The sequence below is a fragment of the Cervus canadensis genome, chromosome 11 (genome assembly GCF_019320065.1).
Source record: "Cervus canadensis isolate Bull #8, Minnesota chromosome 11, ASM1932006v1, whole genome shotgun sequence".
Classification (NCBI taxonomy): domain Eukaryota; kingdom Metazoa; phylum Chordata; class Mammalia; order Artiodactyla; family Cervidae; genus Cervus; species Cervus canadensis.
In genome coordinates, this window is record NC_057396.1 from 25,946,966 (window position 1) to 25,974,629 (window position 27,664).

The window sequence follows — 27,664 nt, forward strand, 5'->3', positions numbered from 1 at the left end:
AAAATTTAACAATCAACTCTTAAGGTGTGAGCTGGCTCCAGCACATCTCTGCAGCACACCTATGCAGATTTTTGCTGGGGTACGGCTCAGAGATGAATCATTACTGGGTGCTGAAAATCAGAAACCACCTCCCTTCTCTTTCACATGACAGCTCTAGTCTTGTATGTACACACACACCAAAAAGTAGCCAGAAAGTGCAAGGAAGTTTATTAACTATGATGTGGTAAAGATCTCAAGAGTTACAACGTCTGTGCATATGACCCAATAGTGCATATCCTCCTACAAAAATTGACAAACAAGAAACAAAGTGAAATGCAGCAGTTAACAGTCCAACACTAGAGTCAAAAGGATGGAGTTGCCTCTTCTAGGAGCAAAGTTTTAAATGGTGCAATTAAATGAGAGTCTTGTGCCACACGCTATTAGTCTTCTTACAACTCCCCTTTGGAATCATAACTGAGTGACATATAAGAACATACGGACTCAGGATTTGGCCCCCAGAATTTTTTCTAAACAAAGACATGAAACATTCCCTCGTGGAGCACAGAGCCCAGTTTAAGGACTGCAGAGAATGTGCCCCCCAAGAAGCTTGAGGTACCAGGTCACATAGGAGACACAAAACATTTTATAACTTCACATTTGGTAACAGAATTAAAAACTCAATGCATGAAACTCATAAGGCAATGTAGCCACAAGTAAAGACTTCAGCAGCCAAAGAAAAATTCTGAAAGGCTTTTAACCCCCTCTGAAGGTTCAGAATTCAATTCCCTTTCTAGACAAGGCTGGTCTCCATAAAGTGTGATAAGAACTCACAGAGAAGCAAAATGAAAAAAATAAAAAGAGAGAATAGCACCTTAGAAAATATTAAAACAGTAAGTTTAAAAAAAAACAAAACACTTTTTCTTCCTTTCATCCTTAAAAGCCTTAAAAGGCAGGTATATCCAAACACTGCTTTGTGCTTCTTTGAAGGAAAAAAAGCTGTAAACTCAGACCCCAATAAAAGGGCTGAAGAAGGAGACAGAGCGACCTTAAGACTGTGATGTGACCACAAACCCATGGAGCAGACTAGGTGGTCAACTTACTCTCCTACCCTGAAGGATTCCATCATTCAGTCACTTAAAAAGGAAGGGACTGGTTCAAACCCTGATCAAGGCTACAAAATAACATGACCAGGCATTCACACAGTACTATTTACCTAAAGTGATAAACATATCCCACTGGATGAATCCTTATAACATGCCTGAAGGGAAATTGCCAGAAAACTCAGTCAAAACTGGTCCTTCATTAAATGGGATATAACTTTACCTGGGTTCCTGTAACATCATCTCTTTCTCAAAGAATGAGGACCCACAAGAAGTCTATCTCACAACTAGATCTCTATCTTCAAATGCCCTAGAGCCCAAATTATCTACTCTTGTTGCTCAAACTGTTTTCCTTTCTGCATTGAGGTATCAGACTAGACTGTCTCACTAGATTGGCCCCAGACAACCACATACTTAACAAGTAGCTCAAGACTGTGAAACTTAACCACTGTAGATGCAGACTGACAATCTTGCTTCTGCCTCTTCTTTCTTATATGATCAGAGGTAAATTATAACATCTAGTAACTAATCAGACTCTCTCATTAACAGACTAGATTAACATAAGAGGCCAGGCCAAATCTATGAGACGGAAAAACCTAAATTTTTAAAAATAGATCTTGGCAAAAAAATATAAAAGTGATTTTTGTACAGCATACAATGTATTGTGCTACAATATGGAAACCTCCTGAGTCACCTAGCAAAGAATCATGGAAAGGGGCTACCCTGTTAAAAAAATCAAATTATGAGAGACATTTTTTGTCTCTCATAATTAAGAAGTGAACTCTATCCCTCTATTACAGAGGACTAGACAGTCAACCCTTCCTGATATGTCATACATATTTCTTAACGGCTTATAGAAAAATCCCATGTAAATTAATATTTGAAATAATTTGGTGCAGTAGAATGAAGGAAGTTGATAGAAAGTATCAAGAGACAGAAGAAGGAAGTAAAAGTTGTGTACACCCTCACTTCCTTATCTCAAATATTATGCAAAAAAGGGATTGTAAACACCTTCTTTCACTCATATTTTCTGCATTTTAGAAGAAAATCTTGAAGAACAGCATAGGTTAAAAGATAATTTCATGGGAGGGGGGATTGGGATGGGGAACACATGTAAATCCATGGCTGATTCATGTCAATGTATGGCAAAAACCACTACAATATTGTAAAGTAATTAGCCTCCAACTAATAAAAATAAATGGGAAAAAAAGATGATTTCATTGCAAATAACTGGTAAAGTTATTCTATTTATCCCCACTAAAAACCCTATGAAGAGTTTTTCTTGCCTCTGATCTGAAAAGTCAAGAAGGAAACCATAAACCACTCAGCTATAAGAAAGTAAAATAAAAAATTGCACCTAGTGAGAAAAAGAAGGGAACCCCTCTATCTCAGCATTTCTTAATTGTAAATTGCTGACAGTTTAATACTTTAAAAGTGCAGTCAAATAAACCACTGACTCCTGATCCTACCAACTCTAAAAAACTGGGGTTATGCACTCCAAGCCTCCCAAACACAACTGATGATGAGATAATTAAACCAATGAGTATATGCTGTATGCTAACTCACAGCTGAAAATATTCATGGAGCAAAAAACAAAGAATAACTATCCCCAAAAAACATTTTGTCCAGGAGCACATCAGGAAGCTCTAAGATCCATTTCAATAAATACATATATATGTATATTGGCATCAGCAGTGTGGCCAACATCTAGGATTCTCCCTCATAAAAACTGGAAGAAAACATGTAATACATTCAAGAGCAAAGACTAAACAAAAAGTTATCTTTCTATTTAGGAAAAGAATTTCTTCATTCAATTAGAGTATAAGTTATTAACAGGGGTAGTTATGAGTCTCTCTTAGAGTTTTTGAACAGTTTATAAATACAAAAAGAATATTTCTTCAATAAATAAGTCACTCCTAAAGTCTTTACTGATGACTTCCAGGATTCTCCACCATTATTGTCCAAGCCAGCTCCACTTCTCTGGGAGGCTTTAGCTGCCAGTGGAATGGAACATCTTCTGTTATTAGGTGACTCTTCTTCTATCATGCAAACTTTCATCAATATGTCTCTTCATAGTCTGAATCCTGGAAAGGAAAGAATAGTAGTTGCAGTGTGTATATGAAGTACACACCACAGTCAGAATTCAGGTAAAGACCACACAGTAGGGCCCCCCAGATGGAGCTCAGCTAGGGGCTTCATTAACAGTAAAATGGCACTGACTCAATCCACCTAAGTTTACTAAGTATCTCAAATTTAATATATCCAGACTCAGCTTCTGATCTTCTGCCTAAAACTTGTTCCACCCACAGGCTTGTACATATTAGAAAATGGCAACTCTATTCTACCATTTGCTCAGGTCAAGAACTTTGAATTTATCCTTAACTCCTCTCATTTGTTCACAGACACATGCAACTCGTCAAGAAGTCCTTCTGGCTTTACCTACAAACTATAACCAGAGAACAACCACTTCTCACCATCCCCACTATCACCATCTTGGTCCAGATCAACACCCTTTCCCTCACCTCCATTATTGCTAAAGTCTCCTAAATGGACTGTGTTTCTGTCATCGTCCCTCACCACCTGTTTTCAACACAGAAGCCAGAATAACATTTTTACCACTTAAATCAGTTCAGTGTTCTCTTTGCAAAAACCTCCAGTAGATTCTGTTTCAGTAGGATTGAAAGTCTAGGTCATTACAGTCATGCAATGTTCTATAAGATATGACATTAACTCTCTGAAGAAATGCTATTCTTTGCCTTGCTCTCTTCATTCCTGCCACATTGGCCTCCACACTGTTCCTAGAACATGCCAATCATGGCCCCTCCCCAGGGTCTTTGCACTGACCATTTCCTCTGCCTAGAATAATGCTCCTCCATGGTAGCCATGCCTCTTGCTTCTTGTTTTAGGTGTCTGTTTAAATATCATCTCAATGAGGGTGCCCCCAACCATCCTATTTTTTTTTTTTTTTTTATGGCCACACCTTGTGGCTTATGGGATCTTAGTTCTCCAACCAGGGATTGAACCTGGTCCACGACAGTGAAAGCATCTAGTGCTAACCACTGGACCACTAGGGAATTCCCCCAACCATTCTATTTAGTATTACACCCCCTTATCTAGCCATTCCATCTCCTTTTCTATTTTATTTTTTCTCTATAGCATGAAGCACTATCTGAAACACTATATCTTACTAATTTTAAAAAGATATAGTTAGCTATTATTTGTACCCCAACTTAAGAGAAGGTAATATTTCAACTGTGTCCTAAAGGATGAGACATAACTAACAATGTTGTGTAGTTTCACGTGTATGGCAAAGTGATTCTTTTTCTTTTTAATTTTTATCTTATATTGGAATATAGTTGACTAACAATGCTGTATTAGTTTCAGAAAAATTATTCTTCTTCCTCTTTTTGTTTTAGTTTTTATTTTATCTTGGAGTATAGTTAATTAATAATGTTATGTTAGTTTCAGGACATTAGCTTATTTTTTTTTTTACATTAGCTTATTTTGTGTTATCAAAATATTCAAATCCCAAAGGGTTTTAATTAGATTCTATCCACTGGCACTATCCACCTTTCTCTCATCAGAGAAGCCACTTATAATACTCAAGTACATGAGAGAAAGAAAGAGAGACAAAGAACACTGTGATGAGTAACTGGGCTGCCATCATCTGGCCAAGTGCTGAGCTCAGCAATAAGTACAAAGAAGGCTCAAGCTTAAACCCCTAAACGACAGGTATGCTTCATATTAGATCATGAGTTGCTTTTGACCTGTTTTCAACAGTACCACATCAGAAAGCCTGTCCTCCTAGGATCCTGAGGCAGCCACGCAAGCCTACCAGTCACAGCAAGTGCTTTCCGCAATTTCAATCAAAACTCAAGCCTTCCAACATGGGTATTTCTTATGCACAAAACAATCGAGTCACCTAAACGGTGATATCACTCTAATTTCCTGGGAAAACCTGAGGCTCAGCAGAAAAGCTCAGTTCTACCGGCTTTGGGTTCAGCCAGTTCAGCCAGCTCTCCCAGTATGACCTTAGCAACACGGGACGCTCCTCTTTCAGGATGCTCCTCGTCAGCCAGCAGAGGCTGCCTACACAGTCCCCTTCCCTAACCTAAGGACACCACTCAGTGCCCACAAGACAGAAAATAAAATGATGGTTAGAACTGGGAAGGGTCCCCTGAGACTAAAATGCTTTGGGCAAAGACCTTGGTTCATACTTTGCTGTAGACCTACCTGCATGCCCCTTGCTTCTCTGAGGACAAGGGCTTACCTTAATTAAGCAGGAAAATAAAGCATGAAGAGTGAACAGTGAAGCAGCACGGGCTTACCACACACTCAGCACAACGAACACAAAGCTTCGCCATGCAGTCACCCCCTTCCTGGTCAGTGCTGTAGAAAGAGGACAAACCAAACACGGGCAGTCACCATCCTCGGTAGTGATCCTTAAGAGGACAAGTGCTGAGGTCAGACGGGTGTGGCTTAAATTCCAGTTCTACCACTTACTAACAGGGTGACTGGGCAAATTATTTGAGCTCCAGGAGCCTGTTTCCTCATCTACAAAATGCAGGTATTACCATCTACACTGAAAGAATAGTGGTGAGGCGTATGTGCAAAATAAGCACATGTAAAATCATGGACCACAGTGCTTGGCACATAGTAAGTGTTCAATAAATAAGAGCTAATGGCAACTGCTCATTTAGAAATATACTCGGCATCAACCATGTCTGGGCACCGTCCCTTGAGCTCATGATTTCCTGAGGGTGAGAGACCCATTAGAACGTAACAAGTATGTCACAATACAATGTGATAAATGTTTTCAGAGTTAAAGTCAAACTGCTGCGGCAGCAAAGGGGAGAGAGAGATTAGTTTACCCTGAAAGAGTCAGGGAAATTCAAGAGAAGGAGAAGCTGCAGCAGGGTCTTGGAAGATAAGGAAGAGTTTTCCAGGCAAACAAGGGAAGGAGGGAGGGGAATCCAGGTGAGAGGGAAGCACACTGAAAAAATTTTTTTTAATATCTAAATAGGGCTTCCTTGGTGATCTAGTGGTTAAGAATCTGCCTTGAAATGCAAGGGATACCAGTTCAGTCCCTGGTCTGGGAAGATCCCACATGCTGTGAGGCAACTAGGCCCATGTGCTACAACTACTGAGCCTACGCTCTAGAGCCTATGCTCTGCAACAACAGAATCCACCACAGTGAGAAGCCCATGCACCACAACTAGAGAGGAGCCCCCGCTGGCTGCAACTAGAGAAAGCCTGTACACAGCAACAAAGACCCAGAGCAACCAAATAAAATTTTTTTTTTTTTTTAAGATCTAAATGAGTATAGTCGGTTTGGAGAAGGAAACAGCTCACTGGAACCAATGAGAAGAAAGCAAGAAACAATGTGATTCAGGCTTAGATCATAAGGAGGTCTTACTAGACCATGCTTAGAAATAGACATTTTAGTATTTTTTACCAAGAGTTCTTTGCCTTGTGGGAGGCCACAGATTCCTTTAAAGGGGACTCTTACCCCCATTATATAAATGTGTACATGCATACACACACATACACACACAGAGAAAGATTTTAGACTCTCTCAAAGTAAGATTTCTCTTCCAAGGTTCCAAGCCCCCGAAATAGACAAAATGAAGAATCAACAGAGTTTTATGTAGACTTTTGTTACCTTTTTTTTTTTAGTGGATTTGTTCTTAGGGAAGATACTGGATCACACCTGCTCACCTGCTTTTGATAATCAGAATCCAGTTAACCCCTTTGGAGCATTTGCTGACCAAGAATAGTTCTTGCTTATTTAAATTATGTTGCCCTCCATGGCTGTTCTAAAGCCTCTCTCACTGCTCAGGCATTTCTGTCAGCTTGGTGTCAAAATAAGGAAAAGGAAAATATAATTGACTTGGGGATTTCCTGTTCATTTGGAAGGAATGAGAGATTCATTTCAGAATTTACACTCTGAACCACAGCACTGTACAATCTTATTTCCAAAAAAAAGAGACTAGGACCATGCTATTAACTCCTCTGTCTCTTTCTCTCCAAATTAATATCCACAAGTTCCCCTTTCAGCAGAACAGAGGTCAGCCTGGAAGAAAGGAAGGCATGGATGATGCCGAGGTCTGGTGGTGTCCACAAAGCATGGCTCGGAAGAGGGCGGACGGCTCAGGACTGCAGCTGGACTTACTCATCTGAAACCTCAATAGACGACTTCTTATAGCCAGACTTGCTCCTCTTCTTCAGCCCCGCAGACTTCCTCCCCATTCTCACCAGTAGCAGAATAACCACTACAGTTGAGGGAATGAAGACAAGAATGGAAAGAAGGGCCACAGAGGACAGCATCGTGCCAAAACCTGAAGGAGGAAAAGAGAAGGTAAAAGAGAGGGATGTGCAAAGTGCTTCCTATGACATAAGATAGTCTTACTTTTGCTCCAGTTTTCTTCTCATTACAAAAGGAATAAATTCATGGTAGAAACACCAGAAAACACACAAAAACACAAAGAATTAAAATTTACCCATAATCTGGATACCTAGGATCAACATGTCAGTATCTACCTGTTCACTCTTCTTTCTAGGAGTCTGTGTCTCTGTTTTATGTTTTGGGGTTTTGGCCACGAGGCAGGTGGGATCTTAGCTCCCCTGAAAGGGATGGAAAACAACACCCCCAGCATTGGAAGATGAAGTCTTAACCACCAGACCACAAGGGAAGTCCCCAGGGCATGAGTGGGAATATAGGGAGGAGACTATATGTTCAGAAGTGCACACCATACTTTACAGACTTTTTCTAACTTCTTTTTTATTTACTATATAAATATTTTCCATAAATATTCCATCCATGTGTGATTTTTTTTCCATTTTATTTATTTTTTTAATTGGAGTATAATTGGTGGCTTCCTTGGTGGTTCAGGTGGTAAAGAGTCCACCTGCAATGCAGGAGACTTGGGTTCGATCCCTGGGTTGGGAAGATCCCCTGGAGAAGGAAATGGCAACCTACTCGAGTATTCTTGCCTGGAGAATCCCATGGACAGAGGAGCCTGGCGGGCTGCAGTCCACAGGGTCACAAAGAGTGACTAACACACACACACACACACACAATTGCCTTACAGTGTTGTGTTAGTCTCCGCTGTACAACAGTGTGAATCAGCTATGTGTATTCATATATCCCTTCCCTCCTGAGCCTCCCTCCCACGCCTCTAAGTCATCACAGAGCACCAAGCTGAGCTCCCTGGACTCTATAGCAGCTTCCCACCCGTGGTGTGCATGGATGTCAGTGCTGCTCTTCCAATTCATCCCACCCTCTCCTTCTCCCACTGTGTCCACAAGTCCGTTCTCTAAGTCTATGTCTCCTCAGATGTACAGAACAGACTTTTGGACTCTGTGGGAGAAGGTGAGGGTGGGATGAGCTGAGAGAATAGCATTGAAACATGTATATTATCAAGTGTGAAACAGATCGCCAGCTCAGGTTGGATGCATGAGACAAGTGCTCAGGGCAGGTGCACTGGAAGACCCAGAGGGATTGGGTAGAGAGGGAGGGAGGAGTGGGGATCGGGATGGGGAACACATGTAAATCCATGGCTGATTCATGTCAATGTATGGCAAAAACCACTACAATATTGTAAAGTAGTTAGCCTCCAACTAATAAAAATAAATGAAAAAAATAATAATAATAAGTCTGTCTCTTTTCCTGCTCTGCAAATAGGTTCATCAGTCCAGGTCTGACTTTTTTTAAGGGCTGCATAGTATTCTGCATATTGAATAATTCATTGCATCAATCTGCTAATGCTGGATATTAAAGTTGTTTCCAATTCTTTGAATCTATGAGTTATGTAATGATGATCATCCTTGTATATAAACATTCATACTTAGCTCTATTTTTTAAAACATTTTAAAATGGAATTGCTGGATCAAAGGATATATAACTTTAAGGTATCTGATTTATACTATCAAACAGTCTGCCAGAAAAACTATACCAGTTTCTACTCCCACCAGCAGTATGAATGTGCCCATGTCTTTGAAATCTATAAGTTGTCCTAAAAAAATAAAGAAAGAGAAAGGCAAGGGAGAAAGAGACAGAGAGACATACAGAAAGATTTGAGAAATGACAAGGTAGCTATAATGAACCATAATGCAGGTCTCTATATCTAAATCTTTGGTTCAAATCCAAATAAGGACTAGAATGACCACTCAACAGTCACCAGGGAAGGGTGGGAGAAAAAAGGTCAGTCCTTATCCCACTCATGTTTCATACCGAATGCTGCTCTTTGCAACAGAAAAGAAATGTGCAGCCTCCATATTTAAAGGAGGTACCCTTTCAAGACTCAGGAAAAAACACAGTCTCATAACTGAGGGTATGAACACATTAGGGAAACCAGAATGACATCTGTTTCACAAAGATAGCAACCCTCTATTTACTCAGGGGTTTGCATTACATTCCACAAGACTCTGGTCACCTGAAATGAAAATTTAAAGAAGAATCATGGCAAAACTATAACAATATTTGAAAAAAAAAAAAACTTTAGTTTGCAAAATAAAGAACTCATCCTCAAAGACAATTCAAGATGGTAGAATGTTCTGATAAAGATAAGTTAAGTTCTGCTTATCACTGATCTCTCCACAAACCACCACAGAAGTCCCAGAGCACTCACTGCAGCACAGGTTGGTGGCAGTTAGCTTACCCCTTTCTGTGACTGTCAGCTCTGTCGCCGGAATATTATGGTGCACATCTGGGGGGTTTTTCACAGCACAGCTGAATGTCCCATTGTCCTTCATGGTAGGATTGCTTATGCTTATGGATGCATCCCCTTTGTATACATCTCCAACCCAGGAAATCCGATCCCGAAAAGTGCCAGCTGTGGTTGGGTACTGGAAAGACTGATAATGAAAAATCTAGGAAAGCAACACCATGAGAAAATAAAAGAGTTAATATGGAAAATGCAATGAAACGTAAAGCTGCTGCTGCTGCTACTAAGTCACTTCAGTCGTGTCCGACTCTGTGCGACCCCATAGACGGCAGCCCACCAGGCTCCCCGTCCCTGGGATTCTCCAGGCAAGAACACTGGAGTGGGTTGCCATTTCCTTCTCCAACGTAAAGCTAAGTAAGTCCAAAATAAAATACAAATGTATAATGGGTTTTCCCAGTTGGACAATTTTTTCTTACGCTTTGTTCACTTCTGTACTATAGGTTAAAAAGATAGGTTTATGAAACTTGTCCCCAAAACAGTCCTGACAAAAGAATCCAAGGATTCTGATTCTCAAACCTCTTCTCCCCAACGTACTAAAGTGGCAGGTCTCAACTAGAGGCAATTTTGCCCTCAAGACATTTGGCACCATCTGGAGATGTTTTTTGTTGTATTACTAGTATCTGGAGGGTAAAGGCCAGGGGATATTGCTGAAAATCCTACAGTGCATAGGCTAGCCCCCCACAACAAAGAATTATCTGGATCAAAATGCCAATAGTGCCAAAGTCAATAAATCCTATTCTAAAGCAGCATCTACTCTCACATGGTACTTTATAGGGTGCAATCAACCTCTACACATTCACTTATCTGACCATCACAACAACACTGAACTATCCACGGGGCAGACAGGGAAACAAGGCCAAAAACAAAAAATTAAGTGAGTTACTCAAAAGCACCCAATGAATAAGTGGGAAAGGGGAGATTTTTCATTTATCCTCAAAATCATCAAGAGGCTATAACATACTCCTCTCTCAAGTCATCTATCTTGGAAATTAATAAAACCCCAAGTCAGATGTGTGATTGGTACTCAATGAATATACACTGAATTAAAACAATGCTGCTTCAGCTTGGTGATCATGTACCTAATCACCAAAAAACACTTCATTACACCTGGTGGTAGGCTGGGCAGGCACTACAATACAATATCATCTTTCTCTCTTATGCAAGACTCAAGCCTTTCCTTGTTCTTTTCTTACTTGGTATCCTCCCCACTTAGGAACCCAGGCTTTTACAAACACTGCATTGCCCAATTTTGAAAAGCAATTTCCCAGAGAAGACACTAAATCACTTCCTGGTTCAGGCATTCATTCAATGAATACTTGTTGCACACCTACTACATGCCCTTAGTCACTGGGTTTAGCAAAATGATACAGTGGGATTCAGGCAGGAATTTACCAGCTAGTGGGAAATACAGATATTAGTAACCAATATCTGTTTACTAATTGATTTACACAGCTGGAACACTCTTTGAGTGTTTCAAAGAGGGAGGTAAAGAATACCTATCACAGATTATCAGCATCAGCATAAAAGGGTTTAAAATTCCTTATTGACAAAACAATTTTTGTTCAGAAAACAAAGATCATGGCATCCAGTCCCATCACTTCATGGCAAATAGATGGAGAAACAGTGGAAACAGTGGCAGACATTATTTTTGGGAGTTCCAAAATCACTGCAGATGGTGACTGCAGCCATGAGATAAAAAGACACTTAATCCTTGGAAGAAAAGTTATGACCAACCTAGAGAGTGTATTAAAAAGCAGAGACACTACTTTGCCAACAAAGGTCCATCTAGTCAAGGCTATGGTTTTTCCAGTAGTCATGTATGGATGTGAAAGTTGGACTATAAAGAAAGCTGAGTGCCGAAGAATTGATGCTTTTGAACTGTGGTATTGGAGAAGACTCTTGAGAGTCCCTTGGACTGCAAGGAGATCCAACCAGTCCATCCTAAAGGAAATCAGTCCTGGGTGTTCATTAGAAGGACTGATGCTGAAGCTGAAACTCCAATACTTTGGCCACCTCATGCAAAGAGCTGACGCATTTGAAAAAACCCTGATGCTGGGAAAGATTGAAGGTGAGAGAAGGGGACAACAGAGGATGAGATGGTTGGATGGCATCACCGACTCAATAGACATGAGTTTGGGTGAACTCCGGGAGTTGGTGATGGACAGGAAGGCCTGACGTGCTGCAGTCCATGGGGTCGCAAAGCATTGGACACGACTGAGTGACTGAACTGAACTGAACTGATTGACAAAACAAAGCCTGCTGTGAATCTTCAGGATTAATCTAACCTGTAAATTTCAAGTTAAACTGCTGCTGCTGCTGCTAAGTTAAACTAGTGATACTCAAATCCTGTTATCTGATTAGTTTTATAGAATCCTGACTGACCACATAACTGCAACATAGCATAATGCAAACTTTAAGGATCCAATAATTCCAGCTTGGGTGCGTTTGCTGATTTCCTGACTAGCCTCACAAAAAGCAGCACCACATGAGAACTGCAGTTTGCATTTCAGGTTTCTACCCCTAGAAAATCCCCATTGTTTATTCTGTCCTACTTTTGGCCAAGGAAGAAGAGTCATATAAAGCCAGCCATAGTTTCCTGGCCACTCAAAATAAAGTGACCTATTTTAAGTCTGAAGAAAAAGGGACTGCAAATACAGCCTTGCTTCCCTCACTGGAGCTACCTCCACTAGAACCTCCTGGGACACCTACTGTAGCTACTGGGAGATGCTACATGGCATTCAATAATGGCTCCTAAAACAAAATCCAAAGCTTACACATTAAAATCAAAGAGAAAGTACTTCCAGTGAAGAAAACAGGATAACAAATGAAGGATACTTTCAAAGACACAATCTTACATGCCGCTATGACATTCACATTCTTGATAAAATGTATCCTGACCTAGGATGTTGCTGGAAGCATACAGAGAAAGTATTTTTTTAATAGCACTGCAATCTTCAATTAGACATCCACAATGGATTTGAGCCATAAATGTGCTTTATATGTGTGATTAAAATATATTGCTTCTAATATTTCAAGACCATCTGTCACCAACGGCATCTGTCATCAACATAAGGTGCCACCACTTCCTTCAAAGGGAGCTGTGTAAATCAATGCAGATGTTTATACACTGGAGAAGATGCCAAGATAAATCTACACAGTACTGATATGCAAACAGATACACCCACAGAGATGACCTCACATGACAGGAAATGAGAAGTATTCAGCGAAAGGATGTCTAAGACTGGGACCTATAGAATTTTTCTATCCAACAGCCTGGAGGTACCCTTTTTAGTACAACAAATCTGAAACCCAAGCTATGAAGCCAAGCAAAATGAAACAACAAAGGGGAAACAAAATTAAACCACATTTCCTCTGAGTTTCTGACTGGTTTTTTCCTATAGCATATTTGCAAGATTCTTACATAGAACAAAAAGCCTTCCATGACGAAAAATGGCTGTCATACAGAGTAGAAGCTCATCTCCTTCTATTTAATAGAAGCTCATCTTCTATTTGAAGATGAGATGGCCTAAAGTATGCCTGTGACTTAGAATAAAAGGGTTCCAGAGTTGTTGACCACAGAAAGCTCAAGAGCCTTAAAAGTATACACTTACTGGGATTTCCCTGGTGGTCTAGTGGTTAAGAATCAACCTTGCAACGCAGGAGACGTGGGTTCTATCCCTGGTTGGGAAACTAAGACCCCACATGCTGTGGGGCAACTAAGACCATGTGTCAGAACTAAAGAGCCCATGTGAGTCAACACAGCCAGATAAATAAATGTTGTAGAAACTAAAGTACACACTTACCGATTCCGTGCGACTGCTGCTCGGAGGCCGGTATGTCCAGTCTATGGTGAGTTTGTCTGTGATAGAAGAGGATGACTTGAAGGTGCATCTCAACTTGATATTTTCTCCAACATAACCCCGGACATGGGCATCCGCTTTAATCTCCAGGGAAAAGATGACATAAACACCTAATCAAAGCAAGCCCAAACTTTTAAAATGTGTGCATTGGATGGAATACATAGATGTGAGTGAACAACACAGAAGCACTAGGTATCATTTTTAGGTCTCTCATCAAAAAGCCATGGGAATAAATATCTTCTCAGGCAGGCCCAAAAGGATAAGGAGTGGATATCTACATTAATTAACAGTGGGGTGGTGGTTCGTCATTTTACGAAATTAAGTCATAGAATGAAAGTCTGGGTAAAAATTTTAAACCTGGTCATACCAGCATTTTTCCAATAGACTTGTGGTTAAGTTAACTATAATGAAGCATGTCAGCCCACGGAAGGCTAAAAGGCAATGCCACCCACTCCCTTGACACACTTACACTGCAGGAGTATGACAACTATTGTGTCTGAGGGATTTACCCCAAATACAGCTCGGCTGTTAACCTGAAGCTGTCACTGCCCCAACCACCAGCAGAAATAAGAATTGGAATTTTTTTCAAAGAATTTTATAAATCTACCTCAAGGTGCTATCTGGTTTTGTTTTGTTTTTCCCTTTCTTAAAGCCTGTTAATGAATCACATATCCATTAAAAGTAAATCAGAGGCAGGAAAAAGTTTATTAACTTTGCAATTTAATGCATTTTTTTTTGGCTTGGTAAGGTTCTTTTCATTTTTTTTTAATTGGAGGATGATTGCTTTACAATGTTGTGTTCATTTCTGCTGCACAACAACGTGATTCAGCTGTAAGTATACACGTGTCCCCTCCCTCTTGTGCCTCTTCCCACCCCCATCCCCCATCTCCTCTCTCTAGGTCACTACAGAGCTTAGTATTCTGTGCTTACAGCTGCTCCCCACTAGCTCTCTACTTTACGCATGGTAGCGTATACATGTCAGTGTCACTCTTGTCAATTTGTCCCATCCTCTCCTTCCCCGGCTGTGTCCACAAGTCCATTCTCTGCGTCCCTATTTCTGCCCTGAAAATCTGTTCATCAGTACCACTTTTCTAGATTCCATATATATATATATATGTTAATATATGATATTTTTTTCTCTTTCTGACTTACCTCACTCTGCATGATAGCCTCTAGGCAATTCAATGCATTTTAAAATGTAAAAATAAGATATGATTTTAAAATTCTCTAGCGACTTCCTCTGTCCAAAACCACCCCCATAGATCCAACTCTGAAACCCTGTCTCCCCTAAAGGTGTTGGCACTTTCTTTAGACAATTCCCTCTATTTTCAGAGAACAGTAGTAGAAATTTCTCTCCCACTAGGGAGCCATTTTTTTTTTTTGGAAAGTAAGCCACTAGCAGTTCGTTTTTCCTGCCTCCTTCTCCACCACAATGAGCTATGATTCAGAGCAGCAAGGTTTCAAAAGAGAGCAAACTCACACACCATCCTGAAAACCAGAAGTCCCTCTGGTTGAGACAGTATGCAAATCCCAGCCCTATCAATTGCTGACTCTGTGGTCTTTGTACTTGATCTCTTCAGCTTCTCATTCTGGTAGGAATGAGAATAATAACACTTACCTTAGTAGGTAACTGTGAGAAATATTGGATTAAAACAGGTGCCACACTAAGAAGCCTACCTAACCCAGAGTAAGTGATCAATGCGCATTAGCTAGCTTCATCATCCTTACTGCCACCTCTTTAGTTCTGTCCTTAACCACCTCAGAAATGCAGAGGATACCACCCTAATGCCAAAAAGTGAAGAGGAACTAAAGAGTCTCTTGATGAGGCTGAAAGAGAGGAGTAAAAAGGATGACTTAAAACTATTCAAAAAACTCAGACCATGGCATTCGGTCCCATCACTTCATGGCAAACAGATGGGGGAAAAATGGAAACAGTGACAGACTTTATTTTCTTGGGTTCCAAAATCATTGAGGACAGTGACTTCAACCATGAAATTAAAAGACACCTGCTCCTTGGAAGAAAAGCTATGACAAACCTAGACAGCGTACTAAAAAGCAGAGACATCCCTTTGCAACAAAAATCCATAGAGTCAACGCTATGGTTTATCTTGTACTCATGAAGGGATGTGAGAGTTGGACCAAAAAGAAGGCATAGAGAAAAAAAAAAAGAAGACTGAGCACCAAAGAGTTGATGCTTTTGAACTGTGATTCTGTAGAAGACTCTTGAGAGTCCCTTGGACAGTAAAGGAGATCAAACCAGTCAATCCTAAAGGAAATCAACCCTGAATATTCATTGGATGGACTGATGCTGAAGCTCCAATACTTTGGCCACCTGATGTGAGGAGCTGACTCATTGCATGAGACCCTGGTGCTGGGAAAGACTGAGGGCAGGAGGAGAAGGGGGTGACAGAATGAGATGGTTGGATGGCACCATCAACTCAATGGACATGAGTTTGAGCAAACTCCAGGAGACGGTGAAGGACAGGGAAGTTTGGCATGCTGCAGTCCATGGGGTTGCAAAGAGTCAGACACAACTTAGCAACTGAACTGAAATGAACTTACGCTCTCAACCTTTCTTATGACAGACATACTTATGAGTCATCCATTCCACTGCCTTTACCTCTGCTGCTTTTAATCACGATTCTCACTTCTCTCTGGATAATCCAGTCTGTTCACATTCCTCTTAAAAGGAGGAGACCAAGACTAAGCTCACAAGACCAAGACTAAGCCCATCCCCAAAATGAGGACTATTTCTGGTTCATCTAAAACATCCTGACTTTGTCATGCTAAACTTGTCATTCCTCCCATGCCTTTGCAAATGCTGCTCCTCTGCCTGGAAAGACTTCATCCTTCAAAATCTAGTCGCTCCTAAGCCCTCACTCCTGACCCAAGATATAGGGTCTCTGTACTAAAAATACAGCTCTAAAAACTGGAAAGCAGAAATAAATAATAAACAGATAATCTACACTCTCCTCATATCCTTTATATATTAGGATTGGCCAAAAAGGTCACTCGGGTTTTACATAAGAACTTACGGAAAAACCCAAACCAACTTTTCGACCAGCCCACTATCTTTATCTTAAAACATAAGAATACCAGAGAGATTTTAAAGTTTGGATTTAGAATTAGACAGACTTGAACTTGAGTTCTAGCCCAGCTACTTTCTGCCTATGAAATATTGATAATAGTTACCTAACCTGTTCCAGACTCAACTTCCTCACTTTAAGTGGGAATAATAAAAAAGACCTACTTCATTGAGTCACTGGGAGGATCTAATAAGATTAAAGAAGGTAACACATAAAATGTCTAGCATAGAACCTGAAACTGAAACTTTCGATAAATGCTAGCTATTATCATTAAAATGAACACCACAAAGATTCAAAAACCTTCAGGAATTTTCTATTGGGCTATAACATAAAATCTAAATAGTGCCAATCTGGCCTCCAACTTCTGCTACTCTGCCCACTACCCATCCCATCCCCTTCACTGTTCCCAAAATGTCCTACCATTTCCCAAATTTACTATATCCTTCATGCCACTGTGACTTTCGTTGAATATATCTTTGTCTAGAATGCTCTCCCCATCCCTACCAAATCTGCCTGGGTTGTTCCCACAACACCACATCCCCAGTACTCACACCCTTCAAAACTCAGCTCAAATATCAGCTCCCTTACAATGCCCTCCCAAATTCTCTGACGCAGTTTATTATTTTTTTCAATTTTCAAATAATATTTAGCATATAATGCTATTCAAGCACATATACCACTGTTTGTACTCAATTTGTAAAGATGATTTCCTCCATTAAAAAGAAATAACTTAAGGGCAACATTCAGAGGAAGAGAAGCAGGCAAAGAGAGACTGAGAGAAAGAGGTGGACAGGTCACCAAAGTTCTCATATAAGAACAAAGTGTGCTTATTAGTCCCTCACTTTCCTCTTTCCCCATTTTTATAGTATTTTCAACATTTTTAAGCCTCCTAGACATCTATCTTTCCTTTGCACTGATTCAGGAAAAACTCAGCCTAAATGACCACTGCTAGACTATGGCTGGTGTCCACTGAAGGAGAAAAATCACACCGTTGCACAAATAGTTACCATAAGAAACTCGTGAATTCCATCACAGCTAAGCCTTTAACGAGACAAGATGACATTTTTTTTTTTAATTATCTAGATTTTTTTTTCCCCACATTGCACAGCATGTGGGATCTTAGTTCCTTGACCAAGGATCAAACACACAGTCCCTGCCCAGAGTCTTAACCAGTAGACCATCAGGGAAGTTCCAAGTTATGACGACTCTTTAACCAGCCTTGGTCAGCTCCTCTGACTCCTCAAACTTTGCCATTCTCTTTTACCCCCTGTACAACCTATAAACACCTCATTCTCAAAAGAAAACATTTCTCTTCTTCAAGAAACTTGAAGCAATACAAACTGCTTAGTCACACACCTTCCTGTGTCTGTACCCATGCTTACCTCCAATCTGAAAAGGTGTGGTGTCTCTTTTTCTATGCAAGGTCAAGCCCTTCTTCTCTCCCTGGATCCCTCCCTTCCTAGCCCTGCTCCAGAAAAAACAAACAAAAACAAAAACTCTCTCAATTATCTTCAGCTTACCCCTTTCAAGAGGGGCTGTCTCTTCCCTCAGCCTCTAAAAACACAGGAGTCTCTTCCATCTATAAAAACAAATATATAACTATTGTTACAGTATTACAGTTACAGTATGACAGGGTTAAGGAAAATGTGAACAATAACAAATTTTCCTTAACCCTGTCATACTACTCATTACCAACCACTGCCCTCTCTTTCCTAAGCCAAGTTAGTGCAAGAGTTGTCTACATCTAACATCTCCCTCTTTCTTGCCTATCCACTCCTGGAACCCTACAGCACAATCTGGACTCCACTACCACTTCTAATAAAAGGTAGTATTGTCTTAAACCTGAAAAATCCAAGGGATCAAAACTGACTTTTCTCTCCTGACTTTACTGGCTCCCTCTGCAAGAGTGACCATTTGCTCCATGACCTTCTCTGTCTCAAAGTTTCCAGGGTGATACTCTCATTCATTCACTCATTCTTCAAACACAGATTTATTGAGCATCTGTTTTGTGCCACCCTCTGAATTTGAGATTAAATGTGAGCAAAATACATATACTCCCTGTTTTGGAGCTTAAAATGCAGCAGAAGGGGACTTCCCCGGTGGTCCAGTGGCTACAACTCCACACTCTCAGGGTCAGGGTTTGATCCCTGATCAGGGAACTAGATCCCACGAGCTACAACTAAAGATCTCACATGCCGCAACTAAGACCAAGTATAGCCAAATAAACAAATATTTTTTTTAATGTAGCAGAAGTTCAATATACTAATCAAATAATCATAAAGACAAATGTATTATTATAAACTCTGATAAGCACTACATGGAAAAGGCAAAGAGAGTGCTATGAGAACTATATCAGTTATGATAGGGGAGCAGGGAGTGGTTAATGAAAGTTCCCCTGAAAAGGTTACTTTTGAGTTGAGTTCTGAAGGAAGGGTAACAAGGTGAGGAGACCGGGAGCATTTCGGGCAGAGAATCCTGCATATGCAAAGGTCCTGTGCCAGAAAGAGGACAGTCAGTAAGGGAACAGAAAGAAAAGCAGAATGGCAGCAACACAAAAGCACGAGAAAGAAGAATGAGACGTGACTAGGAGGTAAGTAGAAATCAGATTAGGCAGGACTTTAGAGCTTGGGATCCTTATTCTTAGAGTAATGGGAAGTCATACTTTCAAAGTGAGTGGAAAATACTTAAGTATGGGACGGAGTGAGAAGGGGCATGACGAAGTTTGCATTTTTAAAACATCACTCTAGGGAAGACATGTAGAGTGAACCAAGAGTATATATAAAGAAATAATCTAAGAAGCTACTTAATAGTCAAAGGTGGAAATAAGGAAAGCGTGAACTAACTTGGTGGCAGTGGAGGTGGAGAGAACTCAGAAGACAACAGTACTTACAACGTAAAACCAGCAAGAGCTGGTGACAGGTCATATGTGGAATGTTTGGGGAAGAGAATATCAAGGGTAACTCCCAAGTTTCTATCTTGGTGATACCATTCACTGACACAGGGAAGACTAGAAAAGTACCAGGAAAGAAAATGAGTTTGATTTTGGATAAGTTTAAGGTGACTCTGAGATATCCAAGGGACAATATTGGGGGGGTGGGGGGTGGGAAGGCAGTTGATTCAGGGCAGGGGTCAGCAAACTATGGACCATGGGCCAAATCTAGCCCACATCATCCTTTTTTTAATCATCAATTTGCTTTATTTATTAGGATTACAAAATGGTTATATTCTATACTATTCTCTACATTCTTTTTTAAAAACTTTTACTGTTGGTTTACAATGTTGTGCTAGTTTCTGCTGTACTGTAAAGTGAGTCAGTTATACATATACAGGTATCTACTTTTTTAGATTCTTTTCCCATATAGGTCATTACAGAGTATTTAGTAGAGTTCCCTGTGCTACCCAGGAGGTCCTTATTAGCTATCTATTTTATATATAGTAGTGTGTATCATAACATCTTTTTATAGAGAAAGTTTTACTCAAACACAGCCAGCTCCATTTATTTATGTATTGTGTAGGGATCCCTTTGTGCTATTCCAACAAAATTGAACAGTTGCAACAGAGATTATGTAGTCTACAAAGCCTAAAATACTATCTGGCCCTTTACAAAAGTTTGCCAATCCTGGTTTATAGCAAAGAAGAAATATGGATTAGAGCTATAAAATCAGAATCTCATTAGTCTCCCTCCAACCAACTCTCCACACTGACTGTGTTACATATACATACACACGTACATACTCCACTTCTCTGAGAGTTTCTATCAAATTTCTTTCTAAGGCTCCTTTTTCCCTACCCCATCCCTTGAACATTGGTGTTGCTCAGAGTTCACCCTGAGCCCATGGTCCTTCTTTCAACATGTTCTCTTTAGACAATCCTATCCACTTTTACAGATTTCACAACCAACAATGGGCTAATGATTCCCCAAAGTATGTTGCTTGCCATGACCTGCCTCTGAGTGTCCAAATATTACAGGATATACCCACTTGACTATCACCACCACAGGACTCTAACCTGAAGGCAGTGAACTCTTGTTTGTTACCAGCTCAATACTCATTCCCCTCATCTCCTTTCCTCACAATACCTACCTCTCCCACATAGCCCAAGAGCCTGGAGACTTCTGTCAGGGTCCAGGCAGGAAACAGAAGGCAGAGTCAGCTAAGACTTTGAAAAGTGTATGGGCCACTTTTCAGAGGGACTTTTCTCAGGGTCAGGGAAGCCAACAAAGGCACAAAGTCTTTACCACTCCAGTCCTGACGGGTGAAGGGAGGAAATGGTGTTACTGCAGCCTGGTAAGAGGTGGATGTGTGGGCCATTTGACAGAAGCTGTAGCCACAGTAGAACACAGCCACTATCAACCATGGCACCATGACAGGGAGGGAGCAGGGAAGAAAAATGTCTTTCTCCTCCTGCCTTCCAATCTCCTGCCAATGCCTCCCATTGACCAAACCTAATTGGAAGCCAGAGGACGGGAGCCTGGATGATGCAGTTTATAGGTTAGCTTTCCAGGGAGTAGGAAAAACAGAGAAGAAAAGTGAATGGATTTGGTGAGAGAGGAGCAAATTAAGAATAAATAGACCCTACTTCCAGCTCTGGATGGTGCCTCAGACTGGCCTAAACCAATCATTACATCCAGAGGTACGCTGGTAAAAAACTAAAAATAGAAAACCCAAGTGTGTAGGGTTTGACAATTCCTGTGGTACAGATACTCCCACCATGGCCACTTTCAAGCTACAAATACTAAGTCTCTGAATGCTGAGTTAGGAAGACACGTGCATGATCAACTCTTGAAAGCCAGTAGGAACTAGATCCAGCACACCATCCTCCTGACCATAGAGATATATCTGGGGTTAACACGGGACTTAGGTTAATCTAATCAAATTTGTTTTGAAAATTACTTTATACCGCCATCCCTTGTTTACGTTTCTATGTCTGGAATTTTCCTTACTCCCTTTCTCTGTTGTTGTGTTAGGAGCTCAGTCCTGTCCGACTCTTCGTGATCCCATGGACTGAAGCTCACCAGGCTCCTCTGTCCATGGGGCAGCCAGTCCCTTCTCCAGGGGATCTCCCAACCCAGGGAGCGAACCTGGGTCTCCTGCATTGCAGGCAGATTCTTCATCATTTGAGCCACCAGGGAAGCTCCATTTTCTATTCTCCAAGATCTAACTCTTATTCGTCTTTCAAGATTTAATTTTTGAGACACCTCCAGGAAGTCCTCTCTGTAGCCTCTTAGCAAATTAAGGGCACCTCCTCTGTGATGTCATGGTTTCTAGTGCATTTTGCTCCTAGTACTAGATCCTAAAATAATCTGTTGACTTGTCTGTCTTCTTCAATAGACCCTGAACTCATCCAAATGGAACTTGGCATATTATGGATGCTCAGTAATATTTATTCAATGGAACAAAACCAAGGGTTTCCTTTTACAAAATGAAAATTGCTATAAAGTAAGCATAAAAATGACAAGTTCTGAGCAAATTTTGATTATTAAATTATAGCAACCACACCTTCAATAAAACTACCTACTAGAAACGTCTTTCTTCCTTATATAAACTCAATATTCATGAACATAATTTTGCCACAAAGCAATCAATATGTAAAGTCACTTACTGAACTTTAAACACTAGATAAGCAGGTCTTCAATGTATAGTTACAGAAAAGTAACCATAATATCCATGGTGAACTAAACAAATCTACACTAACATTCGTTCCCCTGGAGGAGAAGGGAGAAGGCCTGAAAGAAGGCATGAGGAAAGTTTCTGGAAAGTCAGTAACAACCTACATCCTGATTTTGGCTCTGGTTAGTCACCCAGATGTGCTCAGTTTCTCAAAATTCACTAAGCTATACATTTATGACATGGGCACTTTCCTCTGTATGTTTTACTGAAATTAAAAGTATTCTAAAATCACTGGATAGAAAATAATTTGTCTCTTCCACTCAAAAAAAAAAAAAAGAGAAAAAAACATCAATCCAAAGTTACATTCATTCAGAAACTTTCACCATAGGCCTAATGTATTAATGGATATTTATCTTTTCCCCAGAGAGAAAAGGATTTTCCAGGTGGTACTAGTGGTAAAGAAATTGCCTGCCAGTGCAGGAGACATGAGACGCTGATTCAATCCCTAGGTTGGGAAGATCCCCTGGAGGAAGGCACAGCCATCAACCCCAGTATTTTTACCTGGAGAATCCCATGGAGAGGAGCCTGGCATGCTACAGTCCATAGGATTCCAAAGAATCAGACACGACTGAAGTGACTTAGCACACATGTAGAGGGAAAAAGCATTTTGCCAGGTAAAACTAGCCAACAATAGAAGTGATATATAAATTTAAAAAAAATTTTAATCTGGAAGGAAAACAAGAAAATCATACATGGAACAACAACTGGTTCCAAATAGGAAAAGGAGTACATCAAGGCTGTATATTGTCACCCTGCTTATTTAAATTCTATGCAGAGTACCTCATGAGAAACGCTGGGCTGGAGGAAGCACAAGCTGGAACCAAGGTTGCTGGGAGAAATTATCAATAACCTCAGATATGCAGATGACACCCTTATGGCTGAAAGTGAAGAACCAAAGAGCCTCTTGATGAAAGCAGAAGAGGAGAGTGAAAAAGTTGGCTTAAAGCTCAACATTCAGAAAACTAAGATCATGACATCTGGTCCCATCACTTCATGGCAAATAAATGGGGAAACAGTGGAAACAATGGCTGACTTTATTTTTCTGGGCTCTAAAATCACTGCAGATGGTGATTTCAGCTATGAAATTAAAAGACGCTTACTCCTTGGAAGAAAAGTTATGACCAACCTAGACAGCATATTAAAAAGCAGAGGCGTAACTTTGCCAACAAAGGTCCAACTAGTCAAGGCTATGGTTCTTCCAGTGATCATGTATGGATGTGAGAGTTGGACTATAAAGAAAGCTGAGCGCCGAAGAATTGATGCTTTTGAACTGTGGTGTTGGAGAAGACTCTTGAGAGTCCTTTGGACTGCAAGGAGATCCAACCAGTCCATCCTAAAGGAGATCAGTCCTGGGTGTTCATTGGAAGGACTGATGTTGAAGCTGAAACTCCAATACTTTGGCCACCTGATGTGAAAAGCTGACTCATTTGAAAAGACCCTGATGCTGGGAAAGATTGGGGGCGGGAGGAGAAGGGGATGACAGAGGATGAGATGGTTGGATGGCATCACCCACTCGACGGACATGGGTTTGGGGAGTTGGTGATGGATAGGGAGGCCTGGTGTGCTGCGGTTCAAGGGGTCGCAAAGAGTAGGACATGACTGAGCGACTGAACTGAACTGAATTTTATACATGGAAGAAATGGGGGGAAATTATGAAACTCCCAATTTTATACACCCAATTTTCCAAAACACAAATCTCTCAAACTTTGATTCATAAAATTGTACACTTAGATGGAAAACAGAAAAGTGTAAGCGCTAGGAGTCTTAATCTACTGGCTCTACATATTTGGGCTTCCCTGGTGGCTCAGACAGTAAAGAACCTGCCTGCCAAGTAGGAGACTTCGGTTCAGTCTCTGGGTCCGGAAGATCCCCTGGAGAAGGAAATGGCAACCCACTTCAGTACTCTTGCCTGGAGAATCCCATAGACAGAGAAGCCATTACAGTCCATGGGGCCATGAACAGTTGAATACAACTGAGCGACTAAACATCAACAGCAACAAAAATATGAAAAGGCAAGGCAAATAAATTGGAATGAAACCAAAGTCTATTACCTAATAGACTCAAAACAAAAGTAAGACCTCCCAAAAATGGATGAACCTTGAAAACACTAAGTGAAAAAAGAAAACTAGGCACAAAGGAACACATACTGTACAAGTCCAATTCTATGAAATATCCAGAACAGGCAACCACAGCAGTAGAAAGTAAACTGGTGTTTGCCAGGACCAGAGGAGTGCGAAGAATAAGACATGACTATTAATGACTATGGAGTTTCTCTTTGAGATGATGAAAATGTTCTAAAATTGTTGTAATAATTGCACAACTGTAAATGGTACACTTTTTTTTTCTTTTTTGGCTGCACTGCATAGCATGCAGAATCTTAGTTCCCTATTGTGCTCATGCTCAGTCATGTCTGACTCTTTGTGATCCTATCAACTTTAGCCCACCAGGCTCCTCTGTCCATGGGATTTTCCAGACAAGAATACTGGAGTGGGGTGCCATTTCCCCCCACAAGGGATCTTCCCAACCAAGGGATAGAACTTGAGCCTTGCGCCTCCTGCACTGGAGGTAGCTTCTTTAGCACTGAACCACCACCAGGGACCAAACCCCTGCCACCTGCAGAGGAAGCAAGGAATCCTAACCACTGGACCATCCCCAAATTCCCTGAATGGTATGCTTTAAATAGGTAAATCATTTGGCATATGAACCATATCTCAATAAATCTGTTTTGGTTTTTTTTTTTTTTCTTAAGGCAAAAGATAAATCAAGAAGTATATATAGATCATAAACTCAACTTTCAACACTTGGATTTTTTGGCCTGCTGAATTGATGGATGTTTTTTAATGTGAAATGACTTCAAGTTTGTGAAATCACCCACTATTTCTATAATTTTTTTTTTCAATAGGGTAATATTTGAACATTCGTGTGAGAGTGAGAGAGAAAAAGAGGGAGACAGGAAACCAGGATTATTTAGAGTGACAGCAGTTCAGACTAAATAGTATATTGCAAAATAATTTAGCTGAAAAGCTGGGAGGGATCAGGGAGTGTCCTGGCAGCATAAATACTAGTCATCATCAAATAAATAAGAACTCCCTAGCCCTACCTGCTGAGACTTACAACACCTGAAGCCTTTATGTCAAAGGTCCTCTTCAGAAATTCCCACAGGGAAATTTTTTACAAAGTTAACAATTCACTCTAATGCTAGCTCTACTAACATATGATTTCCTGGGGAAGACAAACACATACATACACAAAAATCCAGGAAATAATTACACCCTAGATGAAGGTAATTAGGTTGACTGAAATTTATGAAACTTGAAAACTGCATGAAAGCAACACTTATCCAAATTTTAAGATTATGTCATAGAGTGAATATTAACTGATACTATTTAATTGATTAAAATTTTAACAGAATTGACATTCCCTGCCTTCTATTAAAAAAAAAACAACTGTTATCAAAATAATAAAGCAGTTGCTTTTCCTCAACAAATGCATCACTATCACGCGATCAAAGAACATTCTTTCTGCGGCTAACAAATGTTTTACTTCCTAAGCCCTGACAATCTCTTAGAAAAAATAAAATTGCCAACAATCATGAATCTCCTTTCCCAAAATTACCGGGACAAACTACTGAAGACTAGAACTGTTCTCTCCTAAGCAGGAGATAAGGCCCACAAAACCACAGCCGAGTCAATCGTTGATAACTCTTCACGAGATAATGCCAGGTGCCCCCAAAGTCAGGGCCCTCCGTGTTTTCACCAAGTCGCGCCATCGCCCCAATATACAAGAGTCACGCAAGGTGGTCGAGCTCTCAGGGGCTCGAAAAAACACTGAGAAGCCACCGACTCCGCTCAGTGGGTGGTAATTACGAGAACATCCTCCGCACTGCCTCCCGCTTCCTTCCTTCCTTCCCAGAAGCTCAGTGGGGGCTTTCCTGAGACCCCCCACCGGAACCGGAAAAGCGACCATCTTCCCTGAGCCCCCGGCCGGAAGTGTAAGTTGAGCCCGCCGCCGGCTCACTCACCCTGGAAGAACAGGACACCCAGCAGTGGGCACAGAGCGCAGCCACGGCTTCCAGGAACCCCGCTCTGCTGCATCCCGACAGGTCTCCAGAAGTTTGCACACCTTGTTTACGGCTCCCGATAACCACACAGGTAACACCGGAAGTGACGCGAGGGCGGGAGGCCGCGAGAAGACCTAAAATGGCGATTCAAGTTGCCATAGCAACGTGGCTTCTTTCCAGAGCCACACCTGGATTTGCTCACTTCCAGTCAGCGATGCTTAACTCTCAAGTAGGAGTTCATTATTCTCTTTTACTCGAAATGAAGTCGGACAGGCTTTGGAGAATTGACTGTTGTAATGGAATTCTGCAGGACTTCATCGTCTTGACTCTAAGCCAGAAATCCTTTAACTCCTTACAGATTATTTTATTGAATGCTTTCAGAATAGATTTCTATGCATTTAAGAGTCCACAGGAACCCTGGAGAGCATACAGGGTCATTCGGTGAATAGATAAATTTGTATTAGGCCTTCGTGGGCAGTTTGTACAAGACTGATTTGTATTCTTGGGGTGTGTGTGTGTGTGTGTGTGTGTGTGTGTGTGTGTGTGATTTGTATTCTTGGGTGTGTGTGTGTGTGTGTGAGTGATTTGTATTCTTGGGTGTGTGTGTGTGTGTGTGTGTGTGATTTGTATTCTTGGGTGTGTGTGTGTGTGTGTGTGTGTGTGTGTAGCTAATAACAGCATCCATCTCAGTAAGTACCTAAATTTAAATTAGGTGTGTGTTAAATTACTGGAGACTCGGGTTCGATCCCTGGGTCGGGAAGATCCCCTGGAGAAGTAAACGGCAACCCACACCAGTAATCTTGCCTGGAAAATCCCATGGACGGAGGAGCCTGGTAGGCTACAGCCCATGAGGTCGCAAAGAGTCGGACAGGACTAAGCGACTTCACTTTCTTTCATTTAAGTTTCTGCTGACAGTGGCAATGATGAAATCATTACAAAAGGGAGCTGAGACTTATGCTTCTTTTGGTTAGAAAAGCGAGAAAGTGTTTTCACAGTGCTTGAAGTGAAATGAAGAGGTGATGTCAGATTCTTCTGAAAAAGAAATGGGATAGTACTGTCCTTTAATTATTAGTCTGTTCTCCTGGAATCTACATATGTTTAATGAAAGCAAGGGAACGAAAATATGCTTCAACTTTTGGGATATTTAATAACTTTACATTTTTCAACTCGCATTTCTTTACTAG

General features: G+C 40.8%; 1 protein-coding gene across 1 annotated transcript; it reads right to left on the reverse strand.

The window, feature by feature from the left end:
* Positions 1-184: 184 nt before the first annotated feature.
* On the reverse strand, positions 185-26,695 carry MPZL3 (myelin protein zero like 3). The gene is made up of 6 exons (XM_043481619.1): positions 26,442-26,695; positions 13,609-13,775; positions 9,740-9,950; positions 7,252-7,417; positions 5,408-5,468; positions 185-3,163 (listed from the first exon to the last, which is right to left on the reverse strand). The coding sequence occupies exons 1-6, from the start codon at positions 26,512-26,514 to the stop codon at positions 3,137-3,139; spliced, it is 705 nt and encodes a 234-aa protein (XP_043337554.1). The 5' UTR covers positions 26,515-26,695; the 3' UTR covers positions 185-3,136.
* Positions 26,696-27,664: the final 969 nt, after the last annotated feature.